The following is a 12,187-nucleotide window of genomic DNA, read 5'->3' as shown; positions in this document are numbered from 1 at the left end:
CCAGAAGGCAAGCTCGATGCCCCGTCAGAGGAGCTTTACAGCCCTATGAGGCAGGAGCTGCCTGTCTGACCCCAGTAGCAAGGGCAGACAGTAGCCATGTTAGGGACTGCTACTGCCTTGTCATTTAGAACAGGCAACTCCTTGAGGTGGAATGTGGCAGAAAGCAGCAATGGACTCGAACGGTAGAAGCAGCACTCGTGCTGGCACCAGTTGGCCCATAGGGCAGATTTTTTTTAAAAACGCAAAACAATTTACCTGGGACTAGCAATGAACTTGCCCAGGTTTGCTGGAAAAACATAAAAATTACAATCTCACACTGGCAAACTCTCTAAGCATCTGAAGGCGCCATTAATTGGTGGAGACCACATTTCCCACTCCCTCCTCCTGCCTGCCCTTTTAAAATTCCAAACTGTCCTGGAGGCGTTGGAATCCTGCAACAATCTCCAGACCGTGATTTTGAATTCCTGGCCACATTGGGCTCTGTCCCAATCACCTCTGGAAAAATCCGGTCCCATATCTTTCCTAGATGGTCAATTATACTACATTGCTGTGCATAGTGTGTAGATAAGTCATACCATTAAACAGACACCATCTCATCTCATGGAGAGCCAAAAAAACTACTTTGCGGTGATGTTTTCTAATATTCTACATCTTTGGTAACTTAATATCACCTAATATAGACCTCAGGAGTAGCAACTGGTGAGTGGAACCGTTCTACGGTAATTGTAAGCCCTCCTTCCTTTCTTCTCTGTACAATGGCATTTGTTTCAGGTCCTGTTTTATGCCTCACTGCTATGAGCTTGAAAGAACAGTTGGCACGGAGTACAGGTTCAGCAGCAATTAAAATGCACCACCAGTGGGACATATATTTAATCCCCCTATACACTTCACCATCCCCTCCCACCCCATAACGGAATCAAGTGTGGTGGGGAGAGGCAGCATTTTTAATTTGGCAAGAGAGTGTGGTGTTGGGACCCACCACTTTCTGTCTATGGTCTAAGTCCGGATAGGAAGGCTTCTGAACAGCCTTCCCAGCCAGATGTCTATTGAGACCCTCGGGTGGGCAATTAATGCCCACTTAAGTGCCTCATCCCACTGCTTCTGGTATTAAACCAGCAATGGCTGGGGGAAGTCACAAGGTGGCAATCCCAAATAGCAAACACAAGGGTCCCTTGCGCAAAGGCATTCAGTGCCTGACTGAGGCTCCCAGTATTGGGAAGGGTGGAGCCACCCACAGCCTTTGCCTCCACCCCTCCTCCCATGATCCTCGCCCACAACCCCCATCCTGCCATCAGTCACATTTGGCCTGGGTTCTCTTGCTGATCTTGGGCTTCTGGTGGATCTATTACCCACAGCTGTCACCACTCCCAGTGGCACTGACGGGCAATGGGGAGCTCCTAGCTTCTGCGCCACCCCTTGTGGGAGCTGGATTTCTGCCCCGAGGCCCTTAATCCTGGGAAAGGCACAAAGCTGGCCATTTATCACTGAAAGGACACATATTGGAGGGAAGATGGGACTCTCGCCAGTTCCCCACCAACAAGCAAGACCCCTTTCCCAAATATTAAATCCCGCCCATCGAGAGACTTGAAGATAAGGCATGCTTCTGGTACATTGTAAAGAAAGCTTTCCTTTGCATCAAATAATATTTTCCTTACCCCAATCTAAAAGTGCTTATGCTAACAAGTTACCTGACTGGGAAGTCTTCCATTCCTCGATCAATAATCTCGATACACGCATTAAAATATTTTAAAATGAAATAATTGACAGCAGCTTCAAAGTAATTTATAACATATATCAATTTATTGTCTAGAATTAGCATCAAAATACGTGGGCACTGTATTCAGAGAGACAACAGGGAAGAACCATACAATGCATCAACACTGGACACAGTGCAGGTGTGATCCGAAGATAAATGGTTGAATTCAAGGAGCAGGGAACACTCTCTACTTCATGCAACCTACACCACACCTGAAAAAAATGTTTGTGCCATTATTGGTCCCAACACGGAACAAAGGTTGCATCTGCCTCCTTGGAATACCACCTATCAATGAACAACTGACGGGACACAAAAGGAAGAAAAACTGAGCAGGACATTTGCTTTCAGGTTTCATCAACAATACAATTCACACCCAGCTTTCACTTGAATGACAACATGACTCACCATGAGTCTTCTCTGTGAAAAGAACCTTTGACTCGGTGGTAAAATTTTGACCAGTGAGGATCATTTGTTGTCCACCCGTAACGACACAATTGTCTGTACTCTGCTTTTCCACCATTGGCAATTCATGTGCAGATCTCTGAGCTGGAGCAATAAAACAAAACATACTCAGTAAAAAGAAAGACATTGCTGATAATTCAAAAAAGGCACTGGAGTGTTCCAGCAGCTTTCAGTTCATTGTCCATTACTTGCATGTTCAGCATTGAAGACCCACATTCATTGGACCAGTCAGGTCTGGTGTAATATCAATAAATAACCCTTCATGCATCAATATTGTACCTGATTAATCAACTCGGTTAGTTGTGGCAAATATACCCAGTCTACCAGCTTCATTATGAAACATGGGACAGGATTCTCCGGCCGTTCACGCCAGTGGGATTCTGCAGTCCCGCTGCAGTGAATGGAGATTTGGCTTTGCGCCAAATTCTCGGTCCTTGCTGACAGCGGTGGCAGGACGTGAACGGCGGGAGAATTCCGGGCATAGTTTTCAGCCTCCAGGCTGGGATTTTCCTACCAGCAGGGTGCTAGTAACTTGGTGACCCTCAAAGTGTTGGAAAGACTTTCCACAAAATGACGTGGGCACAAAAGATGCATTTCTATAGCACCTTTCATCTCCCTGGGCCAAGTCAAAATGCTTCACAGCCCATGAAATTCTGTTGAAGTGTAATCACTTACAATATATGAAATTCAGACTGAATGATCAGACATTTAATGTCAATAAAGATTTGTTCTTTGCTTGAAAGTAAGACACTTCAGGTGATTTAGACTGCACGTAATACTGCACCTCTCAGTTAAGTTATTTTTAAAAAATGCAATTTGTAAACTGGCTCAGTTTTATGAAATATATCTTTGTATAACAGCAATTCATCCACAACTTTAGATTCACTATTTTCAAATTACTGATGCCAGTCACACTGGATTCATGAAACTACACAAAAGGGCGGCACAGTGGTTAGCACTGCTGCCTCATGGCATAAGGGACCTAGGTTCAATTCCTCGGGTCACTGTCTGTGTGGAGTTTGCACATTCTCCCCGTGTCTGCATGGGTTTCCTCCAGATCCTCCGGTTTCCTCCCACAGTCCAAAGATGTGTGGGTTAGGTTGATTGCTCATGCTAGATTGACCCTAGTGTCAGGGAGATTAGCAGGATAAATGTCTGGGGTTATGGGAATAGGGCCTGAGTGGGATTGTGGTCGGTACAGACTCGATGGGCCAAATGGCCTCCTTCTGTACTGTAGGGATTTTATGATTCTATGTACGATTATTTGTTTCTTTCCAGTGAGACACAGCAAAACAAAAACAGCCTTATATTTCCCTTTACATTTCAGCCGAGCTGAATACAAATACAAATGACCAAATGGAGCAGCTCCACCTCAACAAAGAAATTGGAGTTGAGCAAATAGTCAATTGTTTTGGCTACTCATGTGGCCCTTCATCCCTTTCTCCATTGCCAGAATAAAATCAACAAGTTTCCAGAAGCCTGTCTATAATTTCACTTAATGAAGGATTCCATTCACAAATACTGATCTTTTTCTGCTATTTTCAGCATAATGCAGTGCCTCACTTGCCAGTGCCAATGTACTTTCTGAATTCCACTTTATAAATTAAAAATAGATCATAGAAACACATCTGCTTAACAACCAAAAATAACCTGACCTAGTGAGTGAGGGATGCACTTTGTACGAGAAGTACAAACAATGACTTTAAATAGAGGCGAGTTGACAGTTCCCTCTGAGGTGATTTCAGCACAAGACACTTTCTATAGAAGGCATAATTAAATCGAACAGTTTGCTACTCACGTTACAGCTGGAGTTAGGCAGTGCCTGTTCAATAAAGGTAAAGTCGTCACAGTCCCAGATAACCATAGGCTGCCCTCCCCTTTGTGGGGGAGAACTGACTGGTGTTGATTTTAAGCTGAGGATCGCCAGATCTCAGGCGAGGGGCAAGGTTGGGAAGGCGGAACCTTCATGAATAACCTCAGCTGGTACGGGAATTGAACCCACAGTGTTGTCATTACTCCGCATCACAAACCAGCCATCCAGCCAACTGAGCTAACTGTTTCTGCCCCGTGGTCTTGATGTAACTCAGTGTAATATGATTAGCAGTTTGATTACAGTTTCATAACCTCAGCTAGCCACAATCAATTGAATTTAGTGTAGAAACAGCTTCATTTTTTTCTGGCTCAACCGGTCCTTCAGATTTGAAATTCAATGTCACCTAATTCCCAAAGCTTTATTTAGTCTTTTCAACGTTGATGGTGTCCTGCCCCATGACTCTTGGCTTCAGAGCATGTTTTCAAATCAACAGAGATATTTAAATTGTTATTGGTTGTGGGTGCCATGCTTAAGCTATGAATCCAATTTGGCTATCAGACTTGGTAGGTTAAATGGGCATCATTGTACACAGTACTAAAAATGTGATGGTGTGTGTGTGTGTGTGCGTGTGCGTTTGTTCACAACCGTATTCTAATATGCTACTGTGCACTGAATGGACTTAACAGTGAAAGAAAACTTACAGCATTCAATGGGGCTGGAAGCAGCCTGTAGTGAGAGTGCCCTGCCATTGGCTTGAGGAATGTGTACCCGAAAAACCAGCCTCACTCTGGTATTCTTCCTGCCAATGTCCGTCTCCCCTTTCCTCAGTTCGATGTCAGCATTTCTCAGCTTCAAGATTCCAGCACAGTCAATCCTATTCCAAAAAAGCATATTGGGTTACATGATGAAAAAAATACAACTAATTCATTTGTCAGAGTTATTTTTGTCTATGTCTACACTAAATGATCTGCACATTTACAGCAGATTGTGAACAGGTTAAACCAGATGACCATGAAATGGCCTGCATTTCACATACCCAAGAATAAACTACTTGGCGACTGCTCATTCATTATTAACAGCGAGCATGTCATTTTCAAGAAGACTTCAATGGCCTGGAAATTCTGTGAAGTTATGTTGTTTTCTTCAGCAAAGTTTGGCTAAAATCTGCAGTACCAGTGCAAAAGATCAAGGAATTTCAAGCACAAATTAATTCCAGCACAGATCAAGCTTTGGGGATCATTTGCATCATTTTTAAAAAAGGGTGGTCTAGATGTTTGCGAACATCCACCCACAAAATTTGGCATTCTGTGCCTGATAGTATCAAGAGGGACAGGCTGCTGAAAGCCACCATTTCCCCTTGGTTTCCCCTCTTGCAATCCCATCCTGTCCACGCTTACCGTTGGCCTGGGGTCCCTTTGCGATCCTAGGACTGCACTGGGGGCATTGCCGGCAGCTGCTACAGCTCCCATTGGTGCTGACAACAATCAGTAGCTCATAGCTTTCAGTGCACAAGACTTCCACAGCTTGTGTCCTGGTCCAATGGTGTCCAGTTAAGTGCCTGAAGGGCAGTAAATACTATTGGAACTGAAGCAGGTTCCCCGACTCTGTCTGGCCAACTAAATCCCATCCCATGAAGCTATTAGTGTCATAAAAATCCAATTGGTTCACCAATGTTCATTAGGCAAGGAAATCTGATATCTTCACCCAGCCTGGTCTAAATGTGCCCTCAGAAGTGGCCTGTCAAGCCACTTAATAGGGCAAACGCAGAGGATGCTGGAAAATCTCACTAGGTCTGGTACGGTACGGTAGCACAGTGGTTAGCACTGCTACTTCACAGCTCCAGGGTCCCGGGTTCGATTCCCGGCTCGGGTCACTGTCTGTGTGGAGTTTGCACATTCTCCTCGTGTCTGCGTGGGTTTCCTCCCACAGTCCAAAGATGTGTGGGTTAGGTTGATTGGCCAGGTTTAAAAAATTGCCCCTTAGAGTCCTGGGATGCGTAGGTTAGAGGGATTAGCGGGTAAAATATGTGGGGGTAGGGCCTGGGTGGGATTGTGGTCAGTGCACTCGATGGGCCGAATGGCCTCCTTCTGCACTGTAGGGTTTCTATGATTCTATGAACATCTCTAGGAAGAGGACAGTACGGCAACTGGGGTTGGGCAATAATTGCTAAATTTGACAATGACATCCACGACGCAAAAATGAATAACAACCTCAATGGTTTATCATAAACTGGATGATTCATATCGGGATCACAGAAAACTTTGTGGAAAAAAGATCCAAAATTAACCAGAAGAAAATGTGAACAACTGCTCTGAATCGCTAAAAGGCTTTGAATGTTTAATAGCATCGTTAAAGACTTCTAGTTGCCATATTCTGGACTGACACCAAACCAGAGTATTCAAGCCGTACAACTGTTTCATGCAAAGAGATTTGGTTCCTCTACAAATTTCTCTTCTCTTGAGAAGAAATTTTTTTTAACACGCACTTGAACTTGGTGAAAGCAATCCACACATGAATCGGGGATTTGGACTGCTTGTAGCATGGGCAATTTCAGGGAATACTTCAAAAGTCTTTGCGTCTACTTCAAAAGTCTTTGCAAGCCCAAAGATTCTGCTCTTAATTCAAATTAGCCACAAGTGAACTTTTTTTTAAATTTAAAAATAAGAATTGAATAAATGAACATTTAAAACTCTCAGCTAACTCAGCGCAAACCTAAAGATGTTCTGCTCCATGCCTCAGTCCCAATATGGGGCAGTATCAGTAAATATCCCTATCTCCCCATCTCCATCAATCCCAGCAATTTATCCACCTCTGCTGATTGTCATTCAGAAGCTTTTCAGCCTCATTTCACCTATTTATATCTAATCAGAGGGGTTCATCATTACATAAATTGACTCGTCGTTACAAGGAAAGAAAAATGTTATTTACTTCTTAGGTTGATTGATTTCATTAAAAACATATTGAAATATCAAGAGGGCATTCAAATAAATTAAATGCCAAAGTATGCAGACTAACAATTTTCACAGCAATCTTAATTTTTCATTAATTTAATTTTGGTGGAAAATCATGACTTTTTATTGAATTCATTAGAGCTGATAGTTCTATTTTTCATGCTTCACAGTAATAATACCCAATGTTCCTTCATACTTTTCACTTTTTTTTGTCTGCCTTTTAAGAAAGCAAATTTAGCCATTCAAAAACATTGCAAACCAGAGCAAACCTGACAAATGGCATGACTATTACGGTCCACTGAACGGGCCACCAGAAAAGCTGGACTGATTTACTACCAAGCTCGTCCGTGGGAATTAAAAGCAGATTTGATGGGCAGGCGTTTTGGGTAAGATTCTTGCAATGGATAGTGAACCAGGTTTCAAAATGCAACTTTCCAGACATAAGAGGCTGGAATTCTTTGGTCTCGCACACCCCGCTGCCGTTGCCAGCAAGAACGGAGAATTTGGCGTTCAGCCAAATCTCTGTTCACAGCAGCGGGACTGGAGGATCCCAGTTGCAGGCGAGGTCGGAGAATGTGAATCAGCAAAATTCCATAGGCTGGAATTTTACATGAACCGAGGGAGCTCCAATATGGCAGCAATCATGATATCAAATCAACATTATGTACTGCTTGATGTCACAACCTACCCTGTCTACATACTAGCAGTGGAAGCTCCATGTGTGACTGCTAGTTACACAACAAAATGGCTCAACAGAACAACCAACACCAGAAATGTGACCATGCACTGCAGGCACTCTTTAAGAGGGTGAACAGCACACTTAATGTGAAATCTTCTCATATCATAGGTGTAGCGCATTTCCACTCAGACGCAGAGCAACTGGCTATGTGCAGTCACGTGGTGGTCAACCAACTAGTTACGGAAGGTGAGGACCCCGGAGAACATGGGCAGGAGGTTCCTGGCCATGCTGCTATCTTATGCTTCGTACATTTGGGCACTATAGTTAAATGGCAATCGACAGGTATCCACTCCTTGTCACCTAACAGCATTAGTCTGGCTGTTTGTAATCCCTGGATCTGTTGTGGCCCCACCATCCCTCCACACCCCACCAACACTTTCAATCTGTTATCTCCCCTACATCCCTGTAACTGGAACCATTCACCTTCCCTTAGGTCACCCTTGACCCTCACTCCATCACCCTTGACCCTCACTCCATCACCCTTGACCCTCACTCCATCACCCTTGCCCAATCCACCCTCAATCTACCACCCCTCATCACCCTTGAACAACTGTCATTCACCCTAGAGTTTCATAGCATCACTATCAGTGAGTCCCCATTACCTTTCACCTGTCACCCATAATCCTCAACAGTCCCTCGATCATCCTTAACCTGCCCTCTGTTACCCTCGAATCTCAGGATGACACCATCGACCTTTCTTGTATAACCATTGATCTCCCCACAATCATGCTTGACCTACCTTCTGTAGACATTGTTCTTCCCTGTGTAATCCAGCTTCCTCCCTCTGTCCCCAATGAGCCCTCATGGGCCTGATACCTCCTTCCCTCCCCTCTTGGTCAGCTATGCCCCGCTCCCCTTTCAAATTCACCTCACTCCCCCCCTCAGTCAGCCAGGCCCCATTCCCCACTCACAGCCACATCCCACCCTCACTCCCTCATTCATCCCTCCCTCCTCCAGTCAGCCACGCCCCATTCCCCATTCACAGCCACATCCCATCCTCATTCACTCCCTCATTCACTCCCTGCCTCCTCCAGTCAGCCATGTCCCATTCCCCATTCACAGCCACCTCTCACCCTCACTCACTCCCTCCCTCATTCACCCCCTCCCTCCTCCAGTCAGTCACGCCCCACTCCCCATTCACAGCCACCTACCACTCTCACTCACTCCCACCCTCCTTCAGTCAGCCATGGCCGCTACCCAATCTGAATGCAACAATAACTCCTGTCTCCTGGTTCAATAAAGCTCATGATGTGGAGATGCCGGCGTTGGACTGGGGTAAGCACAGTAAGAAGTCTCACAACACCAGGTTAAAGTCCAACAGGTTTATTTGGTAGCAAATACCATAAGCTTTCGGAGATTGCTCCGAAAGCTTATGGTATTTGCTACCAAATAAACCTGTTGGACTTTAACCTGGTGTTGTGAGACTTCTTACTCAATAAAGCTCCCCATTCAAGAGAAGCAGCACCTACTCAACCCAAATCCAGTAGAAGGCTACCTTGCCTACTGCATGCTAGTGTTTAACCAGTTGTGAATCGAATGCATGTGTTTCCTGTTTGCCGTGCACTAATTCCAAAGGCACAATTTGATCTGGCAAAGTTGTGTTGTCATGAGCATGCAAATACCAATCTACTAAAAATAAGCTCCCATTGCTTGCTGTCAGGAAACACCATCCACCCTCAATCTGCCACTAACTTAAAAAACAATTTTCATCCCTCTGACGGGAAGCTGACATTTTGCCTCCTGCTCAATTTTGTACATCCCCACTCCCAACCCCACCTTGTTTCGCAGGCCTGGGAGATTCACAAGGTTCTGCTTGTTGCCGCCCAAAAAAACCACAGCACATCTAAATTCAGTGGCCATAGTCTCACTCAGTAGGGTTGTGGATTGAAGGGTTTATGCAAAGAGTTTTCTACATTTGATTTGCATTGTTCTTGATATGGGGGTGCTTTCAAGCACTGGAAAATCCTCAGCAGTGTTAACCAGATGTGGTGACCTCTGTGTCTAAATCAGGGCTCCCATCAACTGGAGCTTTGCACCATGAAGTGGGATTTCACACCATTTGTTGCAATAGTAAATGTGCTGCAAACAATTGCTCCCCCGCTGCATCAGTGTGATTCAATGCTACGTAAGGTGACACCTTCACCCACCCAACCACTTTGTCTAAATACTGAGCCATGCAGATCGGGAGGTCCTAGCTTTGATTCATGGTCTGTGCTGACCTTGCTGATCTTACCATGGGAAACAGCCGTTATGTCTCAACCCCTGGGCTAGGGAATGATCACCACCCAATGGCCCCTGCTGCGTGTACATATGTCAGGTAAAGATAGAATTTGGCTCAAATGAGACATCATCCATGACTGAAGAACAACACTAACCATCTAGGCACATGTTTTAGCACTGATCCCTTTGGGTGAAGTTCTAGAGATCTGAAAGAGTCGACACAAAAAAGGAGGGCTTGTATAGAAGTCTGTGCTGGCATCCAGCCTTTGTCTGTGTTGGGAAGTAACTATCCGCAAATTCCCCTTGATTTTTTAATGGCTTGCCAGCCAGCTGGGAGAGGACAGGCGGGCGTGGTGCACTGTATAATGCAGCTAATAATAGTAACCAGCACAGATGCAAACTTAGTCACTCGGGAACATTAGCCTGAAGTAACAGATACTCTTTCACAAGATTATGTCATTTATGTCTGCGATGATAGTAACAAATAAAGGAGGTGTTGTGGCTGTAGGTAGGAAGCTGTACTAATTATAGTGTAGCAATCCAAAATAATATGAATCAAGACAACAGTACACCTTATCCATGAGTTAAGTGCTATAATAGAAGTCGGTTTGCGTGGACGAATAATTGTTCTTGCCACTTCACAAATCCAACTCCTTAAAAATTATTCATAATACACAAACACTGAAGACCACACCGGTATTTTCTCTTGCACTGACATATCCTCACACTGCCAAAAATAACTTTCTTGCTAAAGAAACCTTTCTTTTGTCAAGGCTGATTTTTTTCATTCAAAGTAAGCTAAAAGTAGCACACTAAAAAAAACCAGTGGCGTGCTATCGACCTCATTTATTTTCTTACCCTAGTTTTCCATACAACAGGATTCACGTTTGGCGTCACCAATTTATACTTTCTGGATGACTGTCTTCACAAAGCCAGGAAAATCTAAAACCTAGAAAGATACTGAGGACTTTTCGCTCCCCCCTCTCCCAAGAAAGCAGTATAAATGAAATAATGATCTGATAAGGTGATAGTGTTGGAATATGACAAGACTTAATTCAAGCAATCTCCTATTTCATCCTCTTTTGATGCATTTCACAATCTGATGTAAACTGATATAGGCTTCGACATCATGGGCGTGATTTTCCCAGCCCTCTGGGCGGCGGGGTTGGGAGGTGTGGTGGTGATGTAGTGGAGGCCAGCCGTCAGGGTAGGGGGTATGGCTATCGGATGGCCGGGTGCCAATCAGAGGCTGGTCCGGCCATCAGGAGGTCGGCCTTTGTGGGGGATTGGGCCTAGGGGCAGGCAATCGGGAGGCCAGCACTAGGGTGGGAGGTGCTTAGCAACTGATCTCTCCACCCCCGCTCTGATGTAAATCCCCTGATGGCCTCGGTGATGCATAGAGCGCTGGAAATTCATTCAACTAAGCTCACCCAAAAAACGGGCAGGATAAACTCCCATATTCCTGCCCGTTGGGCACTTATTTTTTTGAGGGGAAATCACCCCCCATATCAACTATTGTAATACTTAACAATACTATTGGCCTCTTCCAATTAGAGCTAAATGAAAGAAGTAAAGCACTTGAATAATGCAGCTCTAGCTTTGCCATGTCCTGAAAGCTTGCTGGAGTGAAGATAGGTTACTCTGGTGCCACGTTGTTGTATTGTGGTTGTGCTGGGTTATATACTGTTGGCCTGAATTACTGCTGAGACTATAAACTGAAATCCCCACCATTGCCACATGGTCACCTTTATCAATAAAGAGATAGCAATCCTTTTGGCTATTCATAATCGACCAGGGTTTGAGATCTATACTAAATCCAAACACCTCCTCCAGTATGATCTAAACGTCTCCAAGTCTCTTGCTCCAAAGAAAAGAAAGAGCTTGCATTTATATGGCATTGCTTATCCTACATTATGATGGCAGTTCAAAAGTACATTGCTGGCTGTAAAATGCTATGCTGCATTCTGAAGCTGTGAACGGTGCTGTATAAATATGAGTTCTTTCATTCTTTCTTTCAGTACTTGACTCTTGACAGCCAACGAAAGCAAATACCAGGGGAAATAATTCAGATACTTCAATTTGCCAGTTTTATAAAAAGCAGTTGTGGCCATCCAACCTAGAATTTTACTGTGTGCCTGCCATATTCATTCAGGGGGAAAATTAACTCCAGGCATTTTAAACAGGAAATTCCCAACAACTGTCATTCACATTCCCATTGGTAAGTAGCAATAGCTGGCTGCAAAACA

At 44.4% G+C, this 12,187-nt stretch overlaps 1 protein-coding gene across 2 annotated transcripts in view; it reads right to left on the bottom strand.

The window, feature by feature from the left end:
* The window catches only part of LOC144508484 (nuclear factor of activated T-cells, cytoplasmic 2-like), a 133,181-nt gene that overhangs the window by 85,000 nt on the left and 35,994 nt on the right, over nucleotides 1-12,187 (bottom strand). For both annotated transcript variants that reach the window (XM_078236448.1, XM_078236447.1), the window contains exons 5-6: nucleotides 4,733-4,905; nucleotides 2,162-2,302 (exon numbers count right to left, since the gene is read on the bottom strand). In XM_078236448.1, the coding sequence (XP_078092574.1) occupies nucleotides 2,162-2,302; nucleotides 4,733-4,905 (314 nt within the window). The remainder of the gene's footprint in view (nucleotides 1-2,161; nucleotides 2,303-4,732; nucleotides 4,906-12,187) is intronic.

Source organism: Mustelus asterias, chromosome 20 (assembly GCF_964213995.1).
Source record: "Mustelus asterias chromosome 20, sMusAst1.hap1.1, whole genome shotgun sequence".
In the NCBI taxonomy this organism is placed as follows: domain Eukaryota; kingdom Metazoa; phylum Chordata; class Chondrichthyes; order Carcharhiniformes; family Triakidae; genus Mustelus; species Mustelus asterias.
This window is presented reverse-complemented; position numbering and strand designations above follow the sequence as displayed.